General features: G+C 48.6%; 1 protein-coding gene across 10 annotated transcripts in view; it reads right to left on the bottom strand.

Moving 5' to 3' along the window:
- The window catches only part of LOC140395622 (endonuclease V-like), a 123,537-nt gene extending 104,735 nt beyond the window's left edge, over positions 1 to 18,802 (bottom strand). For 9 of the 10 annotated variants that reach the window (XM_072483607.1, XM_072483608.1, XM_072483613.1 and 6 more), the window contains exons 1-4: positions 18,677 to 18,802; positions 14,175 to 14,346; positions 9,942 to 10,076; positions 1,083 to 1,122 (exon numbers count right to left, since the gene is read on the bottom strand). In XM_072483607.1, the coding sequence (XP_072339708.1) occupies positions 1,083 to 1,122; positions 9,942 to 10,076; positions 14,175 to 14,346; positions 18,677 to 18,732 (403 nt within the window). In that variant the 5' untranslated portion in view covers positions 18,733 to 18,802. The remainder of the gene's footprint in view (positions 1 to 1,082; positions 1,123 to 9,941; positions 10,077 to 14,174; positions 14,347 to 18,676) is intronic. The other variant, XM_072483616.1, reaches the window with a different exon arrangement.
- Positions 18,803 to 24,551: the final 5,749 nt, after the last annotated feature.

Here is a 24,551-nt window from a genome sequence, read left to right as displayed (position 1 = left end):
TCTTTTATAAGTGACAATAAGTCTCATTTCAAGCCCCAATTCGAACCGGCCTCCAATTTGAGTGGGTAGGGAACAACACTGTCATTTGTAACTCAACAGGTCGCTCATGTAACTCCTTAAGCAGGTGGAACAATAAGTACTAACATGCAACCTGCCAGTCCAATGTATTATTCCCCCCCCCCCCCCCCTCCCTACCCCATTTCCTGGGCTCAGAATCATTCAAGGAAACACTAGATTGTCTAGGGGTAGCACAGGGGTACCACATTGTACTGCTGCCTCACAGCACCAGGGACCCGGGTTCAATTCCAGCCTTGGGTCATTGTACGTTCTCCCGTGTCTGCGCGGGTTTCCGCCGGGTGCTCCGGTTTCCTCCCACAGCCCAAAGATGTGCTGGTTATAGCTGGTATGGCCATGCGAATTTGTCCCTTAGGTGTCCAAAACGTTAGGTGGGGTTACTGGGTCTCAGGGATAGTGTGGGGGACTGGGCCAAGGTAGGGTGCTCTTTCAGAGAGTCGGTGCAGATCCGATGGACCAAATGGCCTCCTTCTGCACTGTAGGGATTCTATGATTCTAGATCTGACTTAAGGCCGAATGCTCCAAAGCACAAGTGGAAATTCTGGGATATACAAGGAAGACTGCTCGAAACAACAGGAACTGGGCTTCTAGCTCTGGGGTATCAGTGAGCAAGATCATGGGAGAACTACTAATGACCGTTCTGAAATAGGGACTGATTAAAGGCACAAACAGATTGATGAGTTCCAGCATGCAGAGGATAATGGAAACATATTGGCAAGCTTGGCAGAAGATATCATTACTCGTTTTTAAATTAATAGGATAACACCTCATATTTTACAGATATGCGAATATGACACTTACACAGGCACCAACATGTTCACGTTTGAGAGAAACCCACTGTCAGTGCGAGGAAAATTTCAGTGATGAAATTTGTTTAAAATCTGCATAATGGTCGAATCATTAGCCTGGTAAGGTTAATGCTCTGATGGATGCTCTTAAAGGTGGCGCCACAATATAAATGATGTGCAAATAGCTAACACATATTCACAAAAGGTGGGGCTGCTTACCTCGGTGGTGCAAGATTCCATTTCCATCTGCAAAAATAACCTGAATATTAATAAATAATGTTAATTAAACAGATTTGACACGGGACTGCTGCAATGTTATATTAACAGCCATAAAAAAAGCTGCAAGCTATAAGCTTGCAAACTTCAAACCTGGTGAGCTTCAATAAGTTTAACTAGAATTTATGTTGCACATTTAAGCTCTTTTTAAACAGTTCATTACTCCCTTTGGAACCCTATTTTACTTTTAAAATTCCGATGATTTTTGTTATCATTTGATCACATGAAATCTTCATGCCTTGCAACGCTGTATTATAGACATAGACATAGAATTTACAGTGCAGAAGGAGGCCATTCGGCCCATCGAGTCTGCACCGGCTCTTGGAAAGAGCACCCTACCGAAGGTCCAAACCTCCACCCTATCCCCATAACCCAGTAACCCCACCTAATCCCCATAACCCAGTAACCCCACCCTACGGGCAATTTTGGACACTATGGGCAATTTAGCATGGCCAATCCACCTAACCCGCACATCTTTGGACTGTGGGAGGAAACCGGAGAACCCGGAGGAAACCCACGCACACACGGGGAGAACGTGCAAACTCCGCACAGACAGTGACCCAAGCCGGAATCGAACCTGGGACCCTGGAGCTGTGAAGCAATTGTGCTAACCACCATGCTACCGTGCTGCCCCTCATATTGTAATATGTGTGATAATAATGATTTTACCTGTGATACATACTATGAAAAATAATGTGGTAGTACAGCAGGTCTTCTCATAGGGTTCAGTACACTGTCAGCCCTATGTCACACTATCAATAATAGCCTTCTGTCACATGTCATTATTTTCATCTTCAAACAGCATCATAAAACATTCACATCAAACAAATAGACTGCTGGACCACCCCACATCACCAAGAAAGTGAAGTTCAACCAAAAAAGTCACTATCATTTAGGCAGTACAAGTGGATAGCACTGTGGCTTCACAGCGCCAGGGTCCCAGGTTCGATTCCCCACTGGGTCACTGTCTGTGCGGAGTCTGCACGTTCTCCCTGTGTCTGCGTGAGTTTCCTCCGGGTGCTCCGGTTTCCTCCCATAGTCCAAAGACGTGCAGGTTAGGTGGATTGGCCATGATAAATTGCCCTTAGTGACCAAAAAGATTAGGAGGGGTTATTGGGTTACGGGGATAGGGTGGAAGTCAGGGCTTAAGTGAGTTGGTGCAGACTCAATGGGCTGAATGGCCTCCTTCTGCACTGTATGTTCTATCATGCTCATTTGTTATAGATAATAAAAATTGCTCTTGGTGACTTGAAGGCACTAATCTAATTTTAGGTTTCATTCATCAACTGCTCAAGCTTTCTCCCTATATTTTATCACATTGCGTAAACACTTCAATTCCATTACTGTCGTTGGATTCACTTTCCATTATTTTCTACCAACCTTTCCCAATGGTAAATGTTGATCTTATCAGAGATTCACAGGACAAGTTGTCATAGATCATAGAAGTAACACTGCAGGAGGAGGAAATTCAGCCCACCAAGTCTGCACCGGCCCCTGGAAAGAGCACCCAAGTTTCAGTTTGCTCACAAGTAACGGTTTTGTTCATTATAAAGGATTTTGGTTCAACAGATTGACTCCAAGTCTATTTACAATCTAAGTTGACCCCACTAAAGTCTATTATCCGTGAGGACTCAGAGCAGTTACTGTGTGCATCCTTGTTGCACAGGAGGATGGAATTCTTCCAGTTTGAGACTAAGTGCGTGGTGGGTGGCTCCTGCGGCACCTGCCCCACCGACCTGAATAATGGGATCCTGCACCAGATTCTGCGCTTGGAAGAGCGTTAATTATGTACAGGCGGGTTCCCCTCACACTCTCCTGGTGCCACGGCAGCTGATGGGTTTGAAGGTCCCGGCGTCTTCTTTAAACACCAGTCCAGCACACTCACGTCACTCTCTCCAGTCCACCCGTCTTTACCAGACCGTGCAGGATGCCAGCACACCAGAGGGAAAAAGCTAGCAGCCTCCAAGGAAGACTGTTCAGCGATTCAACCCCCCCCCCGCCCCATCATCTGCGAGGAGCCCATGCCCCTCCTTGACCTCTATCCACCACATCTGGAGTTTGCATCCCCTTCCAGTAAATGATCCACTTGTCTGTGAGCTTTCCACGCAGCCTTGGGGCCCAGATTCCTTCCCCCCTCGGTCGTCCCGCTACCGTACATTGTTCCTCTGCTCCATCCACCTCCTTGCCTTTCTGCATGCCATCGTGAGCCTTCACCCGTCCTCCTCCCCACCCCACCCCCTTTTGCACAGCCCTCCTTTCACATTGCCCACCCTTGTCTGTTAGGGCACCTCACCCCCAGTCGAACTTCAAACCTTTGTTGCCGTGGTTGCACGAGTCCTCTAGCACACTGCTGTCCAGATAGACACTGGTGTGTGAATGAGTCCCCTGTATTCCCCAACCCCAGGGGCAGTAGTGGAGACACAGGCGAGTCCATGGGTCCAGCAGCGCGGTGCTGTCCACGAGCACCAGCTCGGCACGGAGATGGAGGGAAGGGAACGCTCGGCACCGGCAGAGTGGTGAACAGTGCGTCAGGGGCAGCACGGTCATCCCGACGTCTCTGGTGAACTGCGAACTGACATGTGCACGCCACCCATGAGCAATCAGGCTTGACGCCGACGTAATTTCCTGCTGGCATCATGCAGGATTCAAAGGAATATCGAGATGCCAACGGGCAGCTGTTTAGTGAGCATTCATGAGCTGCAAATGGCATTTGCGCCACCTGCCAGCGAGAAGAGCGACTCATTCCTAACCCATCATTGGGAGAATTGCAACGGATTTTACGCTGGTGAGATCCCGGTGCTTTGGCTCTCGCCAGATTCATCGTGCCCGCCTGCCACCAAACCTGCCACTGGCTGGTTAGGAGAATTCCGCCCTTAATTACATTAGAACTATTGCCATTGACAAGAGGACACTGAAAAAATTCCATGCTGCTGAAATACAGATTGCAAAGATGCCAACCGCTTCTGTGAATTTGAACGTGTTCCTGGAACTCTCCAAACTATAAAAAAATTTTTTTTAAAAGAGTACCCAATTCATTTTTTCCAATTAAGGGACAATTTAGCGTGTCCAACTCACCTACCCTGCACATCTTTGGGTTGTGGGGGCGAAACCCACGCAAACACAGGGAGAATGTGCAAACTCCACATGGACAGTGACCCAGAGCAGGGATCGAACCTGGGACCTCGGCGCCGTGCGACAGCAGGGCTAACCCACTGCGCCACCGTGCTGCCCAGCGAATTTTTATTTTTGGAAGATTAATTTAGAATCAATAGATGCATGAAATTGACAGGGAAAAATTACACATTCCTGAATAACTTCCTAATTAACATTTTGAATCTAAATTAAGAAAAGGTTTAGTGGTAATTCCAAATGTTTAAGGACTTATGGGCACTAAAGTGAAAGAAATTCAATTTTTGTTTTTAAAATTTTGACTTGACGGTGCTGACTACCTTATAAAGCATTGAACGGACCAGTCATCTTAATAATGTATGTGATAGAGCTTCAGTATCCCGGAAATTAAGGTATAATGTTAATGAGATTAAAGCCAGACAATTTCCGGTGTTTGGCTCATTCCTGGAATCAGGGCCTTGTCTTATTAAGAACGGTTGAACAGGTTAGCGGTACAGTGGCACAGTGGTTAGCACAACTGCTTCACAGCACCAGGGACCCAGGTTCAATTCTGGCCTTTGGCGACTGCCTGTGTGGAGTTTGCACGTTCTCCCCGTGTCTGCGTGGGTTTCCTCCGGGTGCTCCGGTTTCCTCCCACAGTCCAAAGATGCGCAGGTTAGGTGGGGTTGCGGGAAAAGGGCGGGGTGCTTTTTCGGAGGGTCGGTGCAGACTTGATGGGCCAAATGACCTCCTTCTGCACTGCAGGGATTCTATAATTCTGGGGTAGGCCTAGACCCATTGGAGTTTAGAAAAATTAGAGGTGATTTTATTGAAACATACTGTTATAACCTGCCTACTGACGATTGGCTGGGGACTAATGACTATCCCACAATCGTATGGGAGTATGAACTTCCCCAATGAGGGGGGCGGAGAAACTCCTACTATAAATAAGCTGACCAGTCCAGGAACCAGGAGGAAGGAGAAGGTAGCAAGGGAAGTTACTGCTACTGTTATGTATATATTGTTATAGTAAATAAACGTTATTATTTTGTATCCTTAAAACTCGTCCTGGATTCTTCGGGGCCCTTACAAAACTGGCGACGAAGGTAAAAGTGAATAGCTGTCTACACTGCTGAAGTCACCTCCCTGGATTTTTGTTGGATACAGGTTGGAAGTTGTTTTCTATTATACCATGCCTCTGTACGGACGTTTGGATGTTTTTGATGCTGCGCTGGAAAGCTGGAACCAGTACACACAACGGATGCGTTACTATTTCCGGGCAAACAATATCACTGAAAACAAGCGCCAGGTGGTCATATTGCTCACCGCCTGCGGCCCGCATACGTTTGGGGCGATTAGGAGCCTTACGTACCCAGCTGCGCCGGACACCAAAACGTTTGACGAACTTGTGAATATAGTGGGGCAACACTTTAACCCAACCCCGTCCACGATAGTCCAGCGTTACCGGTTTAATACCGCTGAGAGGACCCCTGGAGAATCCCTTGCCGATTTTTTATCCAGGCTACGCGGGATTGCGGAATACTGTGACTATGGTGAGACCTTGTCAGATATGTTACGCGACCGTTTGGTTTGCGGTATTAACAATGCGGCCACCCGGAGAAAGTTGTTAGCGGAGCCAACATTGACTTTTCAACAGGCAATACAAATAGTCTTGTCCCGAGAGAGCGCAGAGCGAGGAGTACAGGAGCTACAGGGAATGGAAGTGCATGCCTTGGGGCGCAACCCTTTCCGCCCAAAAACGTCACTCCTGCGGTACCTTGGGCGAGGCAACGACCAGACCGACGCCAGTGGCCATCGGACATTCCTCCCCGAAGGGAGCCTTCTCCAGAGCCAATGGATGAGGAGCCATGTCCGTGTCAGACTTGTAGGCGCCGACCCCGTCGCGGACGGCGGTGCTGGGGACGCCAGAGGCGCCGACGTTCCGACCGAAACTGGGACCAGCCCAGGGGCCGTAACTGGGACCAGCCCAGAGGCCGTACCTTCCATGTGGATGAACCTGCGGCGACCACTCCTGAGGACATGGAGACGGAGGACGACTGCCTGCAGCTGCATTGTGTGGCAGCTCCCCGTGTGGCCCCCATTAAAGTGACAGTACGGGTCAATGGCCACCCGCTGGAGATGGAGTTGGATACCGGCGCAGCGGTCTCCGTGATCGCCCAGAGGACATTCGACCGCATCAAGCAGGGTATACAGACCCTTACATTAACTGACTCACAGGCCAGGTTGGCCACCTACACGGGGGAACCACTGGACATTGCAGAAACTACAATGACCCCTGTTGTCTATGGACGCCAGGAGGGGCGTTTCCCACTTATCGTAGTGCGTGGCCATGGGCCTAGCCTGTTGGGTCGGGACTGGTTGCGCCATTTGCGGTTGCAATGGCAGCACATCCTCCAAACAGTTTCTGGAGGGTTGACTGAGGTGCTAGGACGATACCCAGAGGTATTCCAGCCTGGTTTGGGGAAAATAAACGGGGCCGAGCGACCGATAGCTTTCGCCTCCCGCACATTGACTGCAGCGGAGAAAAAGTACGCGCAGATCGAGGAGGGGGGCCTGGCAGTGGTTTTCGCGGTGAAACGCTTCCACCAGAATGTGTACGGCCGCCATTTCACTATCGTGACTGGTCATAAGCCCCTGCTGGGACTCTTCAGAGAGGATAAGCCAATACCGCCCATTGCTTCTGCACGGATCCAGCGCTGGGCTTTGTTGCTTGCTGCATATGAGTATTCTCTGGAGCACAAACCAGGTACGCAGATAGCAAATGCCGACGCACTGAGCCGATTGCCTTTATCAACCGGCCCCATGTCGACCCCCACGACCGGTGAGGTGGTCGCAACCCTAAATTTTATGGACACCTTGCCTGTCACGGCATCACAGATCCGTGAGTGGACCCAGACGGAGCCAGTCCTGTCAAAGGTTCGGCACATAGTCCTGTATGGTGGGCAGCATAGACATCTCCCAGGCAAGTTGCCGGCATTTTCCTCCAAGCTGTCAGGGTTCAGCGTGGAAGACGGCACCCTCTTGTGGGGGACGCGTGTGATTGTCCCGGAAAAAGGCCAGGAGCTGATATCATCAGACTTGCACAATGGGCATCCGGGCGTGACCAAGATGAAAATGTTGGCCCGGAGTTATGCCTGGTGGCCAGGCCTCGACACCGACATTGAGAAGGTGGCCCAAAACTGCTCCATTTGCCAGGAGCATCAGAAGCTTCCGCCGGCCGCGCCCCTACATCACTGGGAATGGCCAGGGCGGCCTTGGGCACGCTTACATGCAGATTTCGCAGGCCCTTTTCAGGGATCCATGTTCCTTCTACTAATTGACGCCCAGTCCAAATGGCTGGAGGTGCATAAGATGCAGGGGACAACGTCCTGCGCAACAATTGAAAAAATGCGTTTATCATTTAGCACGCATGGCCTCCCCGAGGTGTTAGTCACGGATAATGGCACTCCATTCACGAGTGAGGAGTTTGCTAGGTTTACAAAGACGAACGGCATCCGCCATATCCGCACTGCCCCTTACCACCCGGCTTCAAATGGGTTGGCAGAGCGTGCAGTGCAAACATTCAAAAGAGGCCTAAAGAAGCAGTCTTCCAGGTCAATGGACACGAGACTGGCTCGGTTTTTGTTTACGTACAGGACCATCCCCCATACAGTGACTGGGGTAGCTCCCGCAGAACTAATGGGCCGGAGACTTCGCACCCGCCTTAGTATGGTCTTCCCGGACATTGGCGCAAAAGTACGCCGCACACAAGAACGGCAGGCACCGGGATTGTCTCGGCATCGTCCGATTCGGCAGTTTGCGCCCGGTGACCCAGTATTCGTGCGGAATTTTGCTGGTGGTGCCCAATGGGTTCCTGGTGTAATCTTCCGCCAAACAGGCCCTATATCGTACCAAGTGCAAGCCCAGGGTCGTCTCCAGCGAAAACATGTAGACCACGTCCGGTCCAGAAGATCATCCCCGCAAAAGATTCCCCGCCCCCGGAGCTCAGTTCAACAGCGGCAAAGACCAGAAACAAGGGAAGGTAGTCCTCACAATCTTCCACTGGTGCCTCACTCGAAGCCTGCGCAGGTCGTGACAGGACCGAATGGGGATAGAGACGCTGACATGATGGAGGCAGCAGACTCTGACTCTGAGATGGAGACACAGGATGCATCAGAGGGGGAATCCTCGGGTCCACAGGCCGAGGATGTACAACATTCCGTTCATCACGGAAGCGCCGGTCTCCGTCTCGTTATACGCCGCCTGATCCAGCGCCGCGTGCAAATGGCGTCCGGCCTGCGGCCAAACGAGTTCGACGCCTTCCTTCGCCAGGGCCTACGGTGGATTCCTTGGACTTTGGGGGGGAGGGATGTTATAACCTGCCTACTGACGATTGGCTGGGGACTAATGACTATCCCACAATCCTATGGGAGTATGAACTTCCCCAATGAGGGGGGCGGAGAAACTCCTACTATAAATAAGCTGACCAGTCCAGGAACCAGGAGGAAGGAGAAGGTAGCAAGGGAAGTTACTGCTACTGTTATGTATATATTGTTATAATAAATAAACGTTATTATTTTGTATCCTTAAAACTCGTGCTGGATTCTTCAGGGTCCTTATAAAACATACAAAATCCTGAGGGGATCCGATAGGGTAGGTACTAGGAACATGTTTCCATCTGCGGGGTAAACTAGAAGCTTCCAACCCAGGCAGTCTTCACCCCCTCCGCACCCCCCCCCCACCCCCCCACCAGCAACATTCACCCCCATCTCCTTCCAGCAACGTTCACCCCCCTCGACAGAGACTCCCAGCAATGTTTACCCTCAGCTTACATCCCATACCTGTCCTCCCAGTAATGTTCAGCGCACACCCAGATAGTGATCACCTCCTCGCGTATCCACTTTCCTGACTCACCTTCCCGAATCCCTGGCTCCTGTCTTGACTGATGCTGGACCCCCCTCCCCCGGTTGAATATTGGTAGGGTGAGGAGGAGTGATCATTGTCTGGGGATGAGGGAAGTGGGTAAAAGCTTTGGGGGTTTGAACATTGTCGGGCTTGAGGGAAGGGGGGGGTGAGAGAAAGGGGTGAACACTGCTGGGGGTGAGGGAAGGGGTTGAACGCTGTTCAGAGATGTTGGGGGGTGCATTGTAGGGGCTGAATACTGTTGGAGGGTGAGCATTGTCAGGTGGTAAAAGGAGGTGGGGTGAACACTGTTGAGAGGTGACGGAGTGGGGTGAATACTGTCAGGCTGAACACAATCGGGTGGCAAACATTGTCCGGAGGATAAGAGGTGGGATGAAAATGTTGAGAGGTGATGGAGGGGGATGAACACACTCCGACGGTCAGGAGGGGGCGAGTGGGTGTGAAGCATTGTTAATGGGTTGGGAGTGAGGGTTATTTGCACTCAGTGAGGGGAGGTTGAGCAGTGTTGGTCAATCCAAGTCAATGGTCTTAAGGTCTGTCTTCATTTAAGACCATAAGGTGCATGAATCCAGTTCATGATGAGAAAAAGGAGCGTGGTTGCTCTGGAATTATGCTTGTAAATTTGTCTTCCGACTACTTTCCCCAACCGCACTGTTGGATCTCGCATTGGAAGGTGCAAAGGTAAAATAGCAAACAGGTAGAGTGAATAATGGACAGCATCAGATGACCTGGGCCATTCCCACAATTGCAAGGATGCTCTGATATTTTTACCTGAGGGAGAAGACTGGGGTCCTTGTCCTGTAGTCGTCTCACAGCTTCTTCCAGGAAAGGTGTCTCCCGAAATGCCAGAAATCCTGGGATATAAGGAGCGTTCAGACAAACCATCTGGCATTCCTCATAGACAACCTGAGGAAAAAAACGGACATATTAGCTGAGTCCTGAGTTTACGAACCAATGCCATTCCTGCTGTATTTTATCTCACAACACACAGGTTATTTTATTAGTCTCCCAGAGAGAGGTTTAAAATATGAAAATATTGAAAACACGATCACCTGAATGCAGCAGATGGTGGCCAGCACAGTTGGTACCTTAAGGATCCTTGCAGCATTGAAAACACAGACATCTCTTGTTTTATTATTTCCCCTTTTAAAAATTAATTATCTTTGCAGTACTGAGCAACAGCATGTAGAAGAAGATAAGTGCACGCTCTCCTGTGTCCGGGATGCTATGACGGGTATGTTGCTGGTATATATGATGCATTCTGGCTGGTTTAGGTATGGCATCTCAAGCTGGAGTTTCAATGTCCCGCAGGATGCTGGCAACCTTTGACACCGTATAGATGTCACCGTATAGATATCACCATATAGATGTCACAGCATGAAAAGAAAAACTGCTCTTTTTCTTGTGGTTTTATATAATCTTTAAAATCTAAAGAGGTAAAAAGCGGAACAACAAATGTTTGAAATCTGAAATAAAAGTAGTAAAGGCTGAAAATATACAGCAGCGTATCCGTACAGGGAAAGGTCCGGTCAGGGTGTGAAAGCCTCAACCAATCATCACAGCTTGTCTTTCCTCTTCCAACATGTTAACATTTTTTCTGTTTTCCAGCTACTCATTGACTGTAATTAAAAATAAATCTCCAAATACCTTGCCGGAGGAGTGATTGAAATATTTACCGAGAGCTTGCTTAGAATCTGCTCTGCACTTTATCATTGGTTAGCATGAAATAGGAAAAAAGGTGCATAATAACTTAACTGTAACATTTACAAATAGAGATCAGTGTCTATTTTGGAATTAATGCATCTGAAGCAGAAATTGGAACGAATAGTTTCCATGGAGACGGGTTAGGAAAAACACTGAAAATATATGAACTGTTCAACATTTCTACATGTGATGCCATCTGCTGCTGGCTAAGATGAAACTGCAGATTTAAAAGATTCACAAGTATAGCAATGAAAAACCAAAGTAAATGTTTCATGTTATTGTGATATCGGCACCAGTTGTAAATGTCGGCCCTACTGATCTTGAAGAAATAAAACACAATTTTCATGATATTTGACCAATGCAGTCACAGTAATAACAGCGACTTGGCTTGCTCTGCTTGCATCTGAATCTTTGAAATGAATTATTTCCTTTCCAAGGAACAGAATACTAATCATAACATTTTTGTTTAATACTGATGCTTGCATATAGATCTTTTTTAAACCTGGTTCTTTGCCAGATATTTATGGGCGTGATTCAGCCACCGTCTTGCGCCGAGCTTCGCGGGTAAATCCCGCTTGAGCCCCAAATCAGGCTCCGCGCAGAGCCGATCGCGAGTCACCCGACTCACTCCGCCTGGCAAATGGGCCATGGACCAGGCGTGACGGACGAGGGGGCGGGGGGTAATCGGAGGGCATTACAGACCCCCCAGGTGGTCAGGGAAAGGGCATGGTGGCACCCTGGCACAGTAAACCTGATAGTGTCACCTAGGCACCCTGGCAGCGTCACCCTGTCATTGCCAGGGTGCCCATGGCATTGCACTGCCACGGGTCAGGTCCAGGGACCTTGCGTATTAGGGGGGATGCAGGGGGAGGGAAACCAGAAGGGAGTGGGTGTAGTGATCAAGGCAGTCTCTCAAAGCGGCGTCCCAATCTGCAAGGAGCCAATCCTGCTGGTGAGTTCAACTCGCCAGTGCAGGAAATCAACTAAAGTGCAGCCTCGGCAAGGGGAAACTCCACATGGCAAATGCCGGTTAACAGCGGGGGTGAATCTCAACGCTGCAGCCGCCGGGAAACACCCCGCCAAACACACCCGCAAGCGGACTTGGTTTCATGCCCGCGGAATCGCGCCTCATACTTTTCATCATCTTCCTTCCTACCTTTCCTGAATCACTCGCATATACTCCTCCCTTGTCATATCTAAGGAAGCACAGAGAAATAACAACATGCTGTCCAATTCTGTTAGCTTGTCCACGATCCTGTTCAATTGACTTATTGGAGAACATTTTCTGGTACTGGCAGGGCAAGCTAACAGGGCCGCTGTATGCCCGTGGGAATGGGTAAACGTGGGAATGGGTAAACGTGGGAATGGGTAAACGTGGGAATGGGTAAACGTGGGAATGGGTAAACGTGGGAATGGGTAAACGTGGGAATGGGTAAACGTGGGAATGGGTAAACGTGGGATTAAGAGCTGTCACCTGCAAGTATTTTTATCGTTGCCTTGATTTACAGACGATCAGCAAGGCAGCTAATGTTAGAAATATATGTTCAAAATGGAGTGAGCAGGTCTCTATTTGAATTAAAAATGTGACCCATTCACACATACACACTTTCAGACCATCAATCTCACACTTAGCATCTCTTAGAAGCTGTCAGTCCTTCTGCATTCTTTAAAATACAGCTGTAAAATGTTCTATAAAATTAAAATGGCCAGAACTTTATACTCCTCCACTGAGGGGGGCTGCGTGAAGTTGAAGGCATGGGTTCCCCTCCGTGTTCCCGTCAGCCCCAACCACACAGTAATTTTAAACTCTGGTGGGCAAGCTCTTGGACGGGAAGCCCGTCCTTGCTCAATTGGCCACTTAAGGGTAGTTTCCCGCACAACCTCAATTTTCAGGCTGGTGGGTGGATTGAACTCAGGTTATGGGAAGGCTGAAATTAAACAGAATTAGTTCCAGGGCGGGAAGACCCTTCTGCAGTCGGGCACCCCCTCTGCCCTTTTAAGACCCGGTCACTCCACCCCCAGGCCTCTTCTCTGAAACCCTGACCACCCCTTCATGCCATCCTTCCCCCACCCCCCCAGGCCTTCCCTATCCTGGGAACCCCTTGAACCTACCTGGGCCTTTGATGCCTGGACTGAAGTCTCAGGCGTCCTCCTGTATTTGTTCCATTCACTGCAAACTTGTTGCGACAGGGACTGAAGAGCTCGATTGCAGGACTTCAATCCAAGTTAGGGGAGGAAGTCCCGTCTGCAGCCGCTCATTCGAGCATGACACTGCTGTGGGACACTCTGGAGTCGGTGGGCTCATCGAATGGTGGAAAGCGAGACCCCCACCATCTGAAAAATACGATCATTTATGCAGTCCTTGGGCAATAGACTGCTGCTATAACAGACTGTATTTGGGTGCTGCTGCACAATTAGGACCCAACGTTTTGCATGACTAACCTAAAACTGCTTTGAGATTGTTGTGTTGGAACTGTGCACACTGTGTTCCTGATTCCAATCCTTACTGAGGTAAAATATTGTAAATACTCCACCTTGTGGTCACAGCAAACACAAGACATTCATCACCGTGCTAAACGGTGAAAATTGCAAAGCTATTTAAATGTACAGTGAAATGGGTCTTTTTCGGCTCGGGGACACTGTCCTTCAGATTGGTGTCCTTTGTGAACTGGACTTCCTATGACTCCCAGAGCAATGGCAGAGCTTTGAGCACTCTCTGCCCTTCACTCTGCTTCTCTCCCTGAACTCCAATCTTCCACAATTCCTTCCCCACGTTCAAAAGGTCTCCTTAAGACCATGACTGTTCTTCTCATCTTTACTAAATTCCTGTAAATCTCTACTGCCTCACCGTCTACTCCTCTGTGAAGTGTCTTTGTTGTTCTGTTGCTGTAAAAAGCGAGCTGCTGTTGCAAGTTATAATAATCTTTATTATTGTCACAGGTAGGCTTACATTAACACTGCAATGAAGTTTCTGTGAAAAGCCCCTAGTCACCACATTCCGGCACCTATTCGGGTACACCAAGGGGGAATTCAGAACGTCCAATTCACCTAACAAGCACGTCTTTCGGGACCTGTGGTAGGAAACCGGAGCACCCGGAGGAAACCCACGCAGACACGGGGAGAACGTGCAGACTCCGCACAGACAGTGACCCAAACCGGGAATCGAACCCAGGTCCCTGGCGCTGTATAGCCACCGTGCCATCTATTTTGTTTACCAAAGAGAAGGAGAGTGTTCTTTACGTACACCTCGTGTCACTTTTATATATCAATCAGTTAGTTTTTTCAAGTGTCTGATTTTACCTTAAGATCAGGATAACTGAGAACCACTAATGAGGCACAAGCGTTGACTTCATCTCCCTTGATGTAAGATAAATCCATACCACCGATGCGCTCTAACCCTTCAAAGACCTCATTGTTTTGCCAGTCCTCAGTGTCATGGTCAATCATTTGCTGCTTCAGCTCTACCTGTCGCCTGTTAGAGGGAAGTCAAGGTCAGTATTGAAGAATCACAGCAAAACCATGAATATTTCAGAATAACAAATTCCATTTAAAAAAAATTGTTTCATGGCATGTGGGTGTCACTGAAAGGCCAGCATTTGTTGCCCTTCCCTCATTGCCCTTGAACTAAGTGGCTTGATAGGCCAGAGGGCAGTTAAGAGCCAACCACAGTGCTGTGGATTTGGAATTACATGTCGGCCAGACCATGGATGGCAGATTTCCTTCCCTCAAGGGGAAATTAGCGTTTCTGGATAATTGCCACGTTACCTGGGAACTTCCAAGGAGGGTTCCCTGGAGCATTTCTTCGCCCAAACCACCACCCCCAAACCCAACGCTGGGGAGCTAGGAGGTTACAAGCCATTAACTCTGTTCGCTCTCCACAGATGCTGCCAGACTGGCTGAGTTTTTCCAGCACTTTTTGTTTTCATTTCACCAGAGCATGAGCCTGTGCCTCTGATAACTCATCTGATGACACTACCACTATGCCACAGCCTCCCCCAAATCTATTATTAAAAGGTGAATTTAGAAACCTGTCAAAACCGGTGGGCCAATGCTACTATATGTCAACACACGAAGTCCAGCAATAGTGCTCTCCAGTCCCTGTAGCAACACGCCTGCGCTTAGCCTCTGTTCTATGCGTGGTGCCATGTTTGAAAACAAAAATATCAGACTCGTATGCAGAGGGATGAATTCAAATAACTCGACGTTGCCTTTGCTTCTCATCAGGACAAGGCAGCCCTCACTCAGGCAATTAACCAGCAAAAGCCAGCAACAGTATCACAGTACAGCATTCACAGAACGCGACTAAGCATGCTCCATGTGGCAGCTGAAGCTGAAAGAAAAGAAATGGTGGCGCTGAAATCTATATATGTACGTGAGTGCGTACACTCCATCAGGAGGAAAGTGATGGTATTCATGTGACCTCGGGAGTATTTTTGCAAGTTAGTGGGCATTATTTTAGGATTTAGACCAGGTAAGGACGGAGATTTCCTTCTCTAAAATACATTAATGAACGAGATTAATTTTTATGACAATCCAGTGGCTCACATTTCACCATCTGGTACAAAAGGTGCAGTCACACGGGATCAGAGGTGAGCTGGCAAGATGGATACAGAACTGGCTAGGTCATAGAAGGCAGAGTAGCAGCAATGGAAGGGTGCTTTTCTGATTGGAGGGCTGTGACTAGTGGTGTTCCGCAGGGTTCAGTGCTGGGACCTTTGCTGTTTGTAGTATATATCAATGATTTGGAGGAAAATGTAACTGGTCTGATTAGTAAGTTTGCGGACGACACAAAGGTTGGTGGAATTGCGGATAGCGATGAGGACTGTCAGAGGATACAGCAGGATTTAGATCGTTTGGAGACTTGGGCGGAGAGATGGCAGATGGAGTTTAATCCGGACAAATGTGAGGTAATGCATTTTGGAAGGTCTAATGGAGGTAAGGAATATACAGTGAATGGTAGAACCTTCAAGAGTATTGACAGTCAGAGAGATCTTGGTGTACAGGTCCACAGGTCACTGAAATGGGCAACACAGGTGGAGAAGGTAGTCAAGAAGGCATGCCAGTAGTTCAGGCATTTACAGGTTAGGGATTTTGCACAAAAGGTCTGGAAGGGGTTCCCTAGGTTGCCGGGATACATCCTGCTGGAGCGACTGCTGCTTCCGGATGTGGAAGGGGAGGGAAGAATTGGGGATCTTTTTAAGTGGCTGGGGGAGCAGCGAGGCGAGCGGGTGGTGAAAATCAAGGAGAAATGGGAAGTGGAGTTGGGAATGGAGATCAATTGTGGAGTATGGAATGAGGCACTGTGAAGGGTAAACGGGACCTCCTCTTGTGCAAGGATGAGCCTGATACAGTTTAAGGTGGTGCACAGGGTGCATATGACTCGGGCAAGATTGAGTGGGTTCTTTCAGGGGGTAGCAGAGGAGTGTGAAAGGTGTGGGCGGGGGCCTGCGAATCATACGCACATGTTTTGGGGTTGTGAAAAATTGGGAAGATTCTGGGCGGTCTTAGCCAGGATAGTGGAGGAGGGAGTAGACCAGGACCCATTGGTGGTGATATTTGGGGTTTCAGAGAAGCCGGAGCTCATGGACAGGAGGTAGGCCGATGTCTTGGCCTCCGCCTCTCTGATTGCACGGCGACGAATTTTGCTGGAGTGGCGGTCGGCATCGCCACCAGGGGTAGCAGCATGGTTGGGTGACCTGTACAACTTCCTGTGGTTAGAGAAGATAAAGTATGAGTTAAGGGGCTCAGCAGGCGAGTTTGAGAAAAGGTGGGAGATGTTTGTGACCATGTTTGAGGAGCTGTTCGTCGCAGGGGGGGGGGGGGGGGGGTGAACAAGGAGGAAAATCTATACAAACTGTATAGTTGATTGTTGGGAAGAATGTTTCCCGGGATGTTTATTTGCTGTAACCTACTTTGATACAAGTTTCAATAAAATGAGTTTTTTTACGCCAGCAGCACGGTTCAATTACCGTACCAGCCTCCATGAACAGGCGCCAGAATGTGGCGACTAGGGGCTTTTCACAGTAACTTCATTTGAAGCCTACTTGTGACAATAAGCGATTTTCATTTCTTTTCATACGGCATGCTTGCCTTCATTGGCCGGGGCATTGAGTATAAAAATTGGCAAGTCATGTTGTAACTGTATGGAACCTTAGTTAAGCTACACTTGGAGTGTAGTGTTCAATTCTGGTCGCCACACTACCAGAAGGATGTGGAGGCTTTAGAGAGGGTGCAGAAGTGATTTACCAGGATGTTGCCTGGTATGGAGGGCATTAGCTATGAGGAGAGGTTGAATAAACTTGGTTTGTTCTCACTGGAACGAAAAAGGTTGAGGGGCGACCTGATAGAGGTCTATGAAATTATGAGGGGCATAGTCCGAGTGGATAGTCAGAGGCTTTTCCCCAGGGTAGAGGGGTCAATTACTAGGGGGCATAGGTTTAAGGTGCGAGGGGCAAGGTTTAGAGGAGATGTACGAGGCAAGTGTTTTTACACAGAGGGTAGTGGGTGCCTGGAACTCGCTGCCGGAGGTGGTGGTGGAAGCAGGGACGATAGTGACGTTCAAGGGGCATCTTGACAAATACATGAATAGGATGGAACCGTCACATCATCTTCTTCACTGCTTGAGTTGTGAGAAGTCTTCAATTTGTGTGCTTTAGAAATAACCAACTCTGAAATGAACATTTGAAAAGGCAGGGCCATCAACCACCTTCGTTCCACATGTTTTAGACAGTGGCGATCCTTGTGACCTAACTCTCATAACTTTTAAAACCAAATCAGACGGCTTTTGGGTTTTGTTTATGTGTTATGCGTGAAGCAATTAGCAAACTAGCCTCAACATTTCAGCATTCCATACGGTTATGATGTGTAATACTAATAGTTTGAGACTTTGCTTGTTTGTGCTGACGATCTGCTCCCCTCGCTCCTGTCCATCACCCATTCCTCTGTCCCTCTCTCCATTCAGGCAGGCAGCCATCAAAAGTCTTGGTGGTTGCCACGGGGAGCTTCGGGCTTCTGGGCGGCCAGCACGCGTTTCCGGGAATTGATCGGAAGCGCTTTATTTAAATGCCCGAGTTTGAGTTGTCCTCTCCACATTCCTGGTGTCGCCACTGGCACCAACAAACAAAACAGACTAACACCAACAAACAAACCTCCCTTCACACTAGGTTAGCGAGAAAGGAGGTAATGGGGGGGGGGGGGGGGGGAGTCTGACACATGGACGATCCCTGATTGATGAGTAACTTTACCAACCACTGCTGCAAATCTGGAAGTCAAGTTTCCAATGCAGCCCATCAGCTGTAGAAATGCTCTGGATCAGACAGGTGAACAAAACCTGTGCTCAATTACTTAAGTCTTGGTTCCCTCCAAAGCATCAATTGATAAATACTATTTTGTTTAAGGAATATTGCTGAGTTAATTTCCGCCACCTCCCACATCAAGTCAAAAAGTAAAAGTGACTTTTCTACTTACGGGAAAGGGCAAAACTAGAGATCATCAATTTAAAATAGTCAACAAAGAAAAATTAAGCAGGGAAATCAGAAGAAATATCTGTTGTTGAGAATATGGAACTAGCTACCACAGGGAGCAGCTGGTCTGCTGGAGATGTAGCCAAAGCAGGTTGCTGCCGCGCGGCATTCTGGGGGTTGTAGTTCCCCGGGGGGGGGGGGCAGCAGCCTACAGCGCCCAGGATGCAGTGCGGCCAGGTGAAGTTTGAGGCGAGTGGCTGCGGCCATTCCTCTCCAAGTGATTGCCCCGCCCCGAAACTCTTCAAAACAACGAAAAAAGGCCGGCATCGCTTAGCGTACCTCTCCCACTGCCGAAGAAGCAGCTCCTGACTCTCTCCCTCCGACGCCGCCGCCATTGTTAAAAGCACACTTCTCCCCGGTAGGCGGCAAGCCGCGTGCGCGCATGCGCGGCCTCCCCGCTCGTTATTTCCCCACTCGTCATTTCCGCCTCGAGCCCAGGTGCAGCCCCGCCCCCACCTGGCCCTGAGTGCACATGACAGGCATCTCCATCCAGGTGTCACAGTGAACTCCTGCACCCCAGTGAGTGAGCAACATTCCAGGGTCCTTGCCCCACCAGGTCCCAAGCTTTGGGCAGAGAAGACAATTCCATCTCCCATCTTTATCTACATTGTGCCTCTTGCTGACACAATGTAACTGGTGGGGAAAAAATGAACTCACCATATGAATATATTCTTAAGAATTTTACCACCTCAATCACATTAACACTAAAGACTGAGATTGTAACTCATTCAAAATCCATGCACTTAAATAGAGGTAAGATTGGGCCTTAATTAGAATCATAGAATTTACAGTGCAGAAGGAGGTCATTCGGCCCATTGAGTCTGCAACAGCCCCTGGAAAGAGCACCCTACTTAAGCCCACGCCTCCACCCCATCCCCATAACCCCATCTAACCTTTTGAACACAAAAGGGCAATTTAGCATAGCCAATGCACCTAACCCGCACATCTTTGGACTGTGGGAGGAAACCGGAGCACCCGGAGGAAATCCACATAGACACAGGGAGAATGTGCAAACTCCACACAGACAGTCACCTGAGGCCGGTATTGACCTCATCCACTTAGAATCGGTTTTGCATTCTATGTGTAGGAGCCAACAAATCTATTTCAAAGTGGTAGCGTCACTTGGATGGTAACTATTTAGCCCTAAGTAATTTGAAGCATAACATGTAGCAAGTGTAGCATGCTTCTGCAAGGGCCCTTCCTGTTGATATCCGTATTTCTCATTTCTTTATTTGTGTTCCTATCATTTTGATCCATGGATACGTACCCTTAAGCCGAGCAGGGGAAGAAAGGAACTCAAAAGGTACAGAAGAGATCACTGTGCAAACTTTGGAACAGCAGAACTCAAACCTTTCGGCACCCGAGCGATCGGTGGGATTCAGTTCATTTGGTTGGCTGGTGGCCAGAAGGCAATGTTCTGCCTGGTAACAAGTATGATTCGATCCTGCCTGAGAGTCAGGGGAAGGATAGTTGGAGTTTCAGAGGAAAGAAGCTGCTCTCTCTACGTAGCTGTTCACAGAATCTGCATGAATCTACATTGAAAATCTCAAACTGAAAGCCTAGATTGAAGGAAGGTGTGCTACAAGACAACCATCTGAAACAAAGACTTTAATCCCTTTTCCTTATTATTTTACCCCCTCTTCTCCCCTCTGTGTTTGTCTGTCTTGTCTGTGTGTGTAGAGGTTGGGATAAGTTTAAGTGTGTGTGTGGGGGGGGGGGGTTAGGAATTGGATAATAGTTACCCTGTTGTGTATTCTGCATAAAAACTTCATTGTGTTTATATTTACAAACCTGGTGACTGTAGTTATTGGGCAGCCAACGGCCAAAGACTTTGGGTGTTTTTCTAAGAATTATTTATTAATTTTAATTGTGTTGCGACTCCAGATTATGGCTGGAATTGACCACGCACCAGCCCAGGCGGCAGTAACACTTCTTAAAACTCTTCCACATGAGACTCCTTGGGCGAAATTCTCCCCCAACGGCGGGATGCCCGCCGACTGGCGCCAAAGCCGGTGCCAATCAGACGGGCATCGCGCCGGCCCAAAGGTGCGGAAGGCTCCGCATCTTTGGCGGCCTAGCCCCAACATTGAGGGGCTAGGCCGACGCCGGAGGGATTTCCGCCCCGCCAGCTGGCGGAAATGGCGTTTGTTGCCCCGCCAGCTGGCGCGGAAATGCGGCGCATGCGTGGGAGCGTCAGCGGCCGCTGTCAGTTTCCCAGCGCATGCGCGGGAGCGTCAGCGGCCGCTGTCAGTTTCCCGCGCATGCGCAGTGGGGAGAGTCTCTTCCGCCTCCGCCATGGTGGAGGCCGTAGCGGAGGCGGAAGGGAAAGAGTGCCCCCACGGCACAGGCCCGCCCGCGGATCGGTGGGCCCCGATCGCGGGCCAGGCCACCGTGGGGGCACCCCCTGGGGTCAGATCGCCCCGCGCACCCCCCCCCCAGGACCCCGGAGCCCGCCCACGCCGCCTGGTCCCGCCGGTAAATACCAGGTTTGATTTACGTCGGCGGGACAGGCAATTCCTGGGCGGGACTTCGGCCCATCCGGGCCGGAGAATCCAGCGGGGGGTCCCGCCAACCGGCGCGGCCGGATTCCCGCCCCCGCCCAATCTCCGGGAGCGGAGATTTCGGCGGGGGCGGGATTCACGGCGGCCAACGGCCATTCTCCGACCCGGCGGGGGGTCGGAGAATGACGCCCCTTGTCTGTCTGGATCTGTTATAAATTAAGTGATATAGAGATTGATTGACACCTCATGGTAAAAAGCACATTTGCTATATTGTGGCCTTTTATTACCCAACACTTCCTACGTTCCTTTATCTGAATGTTGTGTGTTCAGGCACCACTATAGAGATACACACATAATTCTGGATCCCGTACGTCTGTGCACTAGTGATTGAGCACCCAGTGCAGGCTTATAAAAAAAGACTCAGACCCATCATCTGTCCCTGGGTACCTTTACAGTGTGGAGCACAATTTGAATGTAATTCCAAAGCCCTTTTACAACCCATATGGCAAGATCTGAAGCATTTGTCCTGCACGTATCCAGGAATCTGAGGATTAAATTACAAAGAAAGATGTCATAAACTCATCTTGTATCCCTTTGAATACAGAATGTGAAGGGGTATTCTAGAATCATAGAATTTACAGTGCAGAAGGAGGCCATTTGGCTCATCGAGTCTGCACCAGCCCTCACAAAGAGGACCCTACTGAGCCCACGTATCTACCCTATCCCTGTAACCCAGTAACACCCACTTAACCTTTTTGGACACTATGGCAATTTAGCATGGCCAAGCCACCTAACCCGCATTTTGTTGGACTGTGGGAGGAAACAGGAACACCCGGAGAAAACCCACGCAGACACGGGGAGAACGTGCAGACTCCGCACAGACAGTGACCCAAGCCGGGAATCAAACCTGGGACCCTGGAGCTGTGAAGCAACTGTGCTAACCACGTGTGCTATCGTGCTGCCCTAATTCTTACTGAGATATTTTATTTTAGGATCATGAAAGGTATTGACAGTTAATTTTCTCAGCTGGTTCGGGGGAAATGGGGGGGGGGGGGTTGCGTCCAGGACATGTAGCAACCTTAAAATGAGAGCCAGGCAAGAGGGAAGGAAATCCTCAGATAAAGAATGGTGGAACTCTTTCCTACAAAAAGCAGTAGATGCTAATTCAATAAATAATTGTAAATCTAAAGTGGATAAAAGTTTTCCTTGCTAAGGCAATGGAGGAATTATGGAGTCAAAGCAGGTAAGTGGGGTTTGGATAAAGATTCTCCTGATCACATTAAATGTTGTATACACTCAAAAGATTGAATAGTCTCCTACTGTTTATGTGCTCTGAAATTTTATTCTCATACCCTTAAAGTTCTAAAAATGTATTTGACCTTTAATCATATCTTTGGTCAGTTCTCCCACATTTGTTCCTCCTCATGATGAACATCCAATTATTTGCTTTGTTAAGATGCTGTATTAAAGAAAGTTATAGTCTGAAAAGATAGCAGAGAAGGCAAGACAGTTGTGAAGGGAAAAGAGTCACAAATATTGGTTATAATAATGATTTTCAGGATTTCAATTTTTTAAAAGCACATTTACATTAGTGCTGTTGCTTCATAGCGCCAGGGTCTCAGGTTTGATTCCCGGCTTGGGTCACTGTCTGTGCGAGTCTGCACGTTCTCCCCGTGTCTGCGTGGGTTTCCTCCGGGTGCTCCTGTGGGTTGCCTCCCACAAGTCCCGAAAGACGTGCTTGTTCGGTGAATTGGACATTCTGAATTCTCCTTCAGTGTACCCGAACAGGCGCCGGAAGATGTCGACTAGGGGCTTTTCACAGCTACGTCATTGCAGTGTTAATGTAAGCCTACTTGTGACAATAAAGATTATTTTAAAACAAATATAGAATTAAACGCAAATATAGATCATGAGCACAATAAAAACTTTAAAATCTCAAATGGGTCAGGCACAAGGATTTAAAATGCAGCCTTGTATGTTTATGGTGCCACCTGCTGCCCTTTTGTTGTCACTGCAGTAATGTTTACCTTATGCCACTGCTAATCTCTTTGTTGGCGAAGTGAAAAGAAAATGGGATATCCAAGGACTACGGGCTGATTGTACCATACATCATTTTCACAGACTGGCAGTGGAGGGGGAGACTAATGTGACACTAGGGTTTAAATATGTAGGGCAGGTATGGAATGATACTGCACAGGACACCATTTGATCTATTGTGCCTCTGGTAGAGCGATTTAGTCCCACTGCACTGCTCTTTCCCCATAATCCTGAAAAAGTTCAATTCTCCTTTGGGTTTAACTATTGAATCTGCTTCAGCCACACTGTCAGGCATTGCATTCCAGATCTCAACAACGTATGTGGGGAAAAAAACATCTTTCCTCATGTGACCCCAGGTTCATTTTGCTAATGACCTGAAATTTGCCTCCTTTGTTATTGACACTTCTGGAAATAGTTTATCTTAAAGTTTATCTTGAGCTGTTCACAATATACATCAATGATATGGATGAGGGAACCAAATGTAATGTTTCCAACATTACATGATGACACAAAACTTGGTGGGAATGTGAGTGATGAAAGTGAAATGAAATGAAAATCGCTTATTGTCACAAGAAGGCTTCAAATGAAGTTACTGTGAAAAGCCCCTAGTCGCCACATTCCGGCACCTGTTCGGGGAGGCTGATACGGGAATTGAATCCGCGCTGCTGGCCAGCCTCGGCCTGCTTTAAAAGCCAGCTATTTAGCCCTGTGCTAAACCAGGATGTTAAGAGGTTTCAAGGCGATTTAGACAAGTTGAGTGAGTGAGCAAATATCTGGCAGGTGCGGTATGACGGGATAAATGGGAAGTTATCCACTATGGTAGGAAAAACAAGACGGCAGAGTGTAGACCGGGTGGTCATGTGTACACCGGGATGACGTGGACTTTGTAAGTGACGTGCCAGTAGCGCGAGGAGTCCTCCCCCAGCACAGGCAGACGACACAGAGCATTTAAGAGCTGCTAAAATTGTTGAATAAACCTTTCTGCTTATTAGTCCCTTGTCATCAGTCTCTACAACTCATAATCATAATAATCTTTATTGTCACAAATAGGCTTACATTAACACTGCAATGAAGTTACTGTGAAAAGCCCCTAGTCACCACATTTTGGTGCCCGTTCAGGTACACAGAGGGAGAATTCAGAATGTCCAAATTACCTAATAGCACGTCTTCCGGGACTTGTGGGAGGAAACCGGAGGAAACCTACGCAGACACGGGGAGAACATGCAGACTCCGTAGGGACAGTGATTCAAGTGGGGATCGAACCTGGGTCCCTGGAGCTGTGAAGCAACAGGTCTACCCACTGTGCAACTGTGCTGCCCTGATTATATCCTTTCTTAAGTGGTGTGAAGCCAGATCCACACAACAGCTATATGACAAATGTCCATTCACGAGAACAACAAGCGTTCCTTGCTATGACAAATTATTTATCCAAGTTCATTCCCTGCTCGTGTGATGACTGGACCTCTGTCAGTTCCTCCACCAAGATGCCGGATGATGTTTGCAGGAGGACCAGAATGCTGCATTCAAGCAGGCACTCTCAGCCCCTCCAGTGTTAAAATACTTGGATGTTCGAGCACCATCAGCAGATGTCTCCTAGCATAAACAGCATAGTCTGC

The sequence above is a fragment of the Scyliorhinus torazame genome, chromosome 18 (genome assembly GCF_047496885.1).
Source record: "Scyliorhinus torazame isolate Kashiwa2021f chromosome 18, sScyTor2.1, whole genome shotgun sequence".
Classification (NCBI taxonomy): Eukaryota; Metazoa; Chordata; class Chondrichthyes; order Carcharhiniformes; family Scyliorhinidae; genus Scyliorhinus; species Scyliorhinus torazame.
The sequence above is the reverse complement of the archived record's forward strand: the minus strand, read 5'-3'. Positions and strand labels throughout refer to the sequence as shown.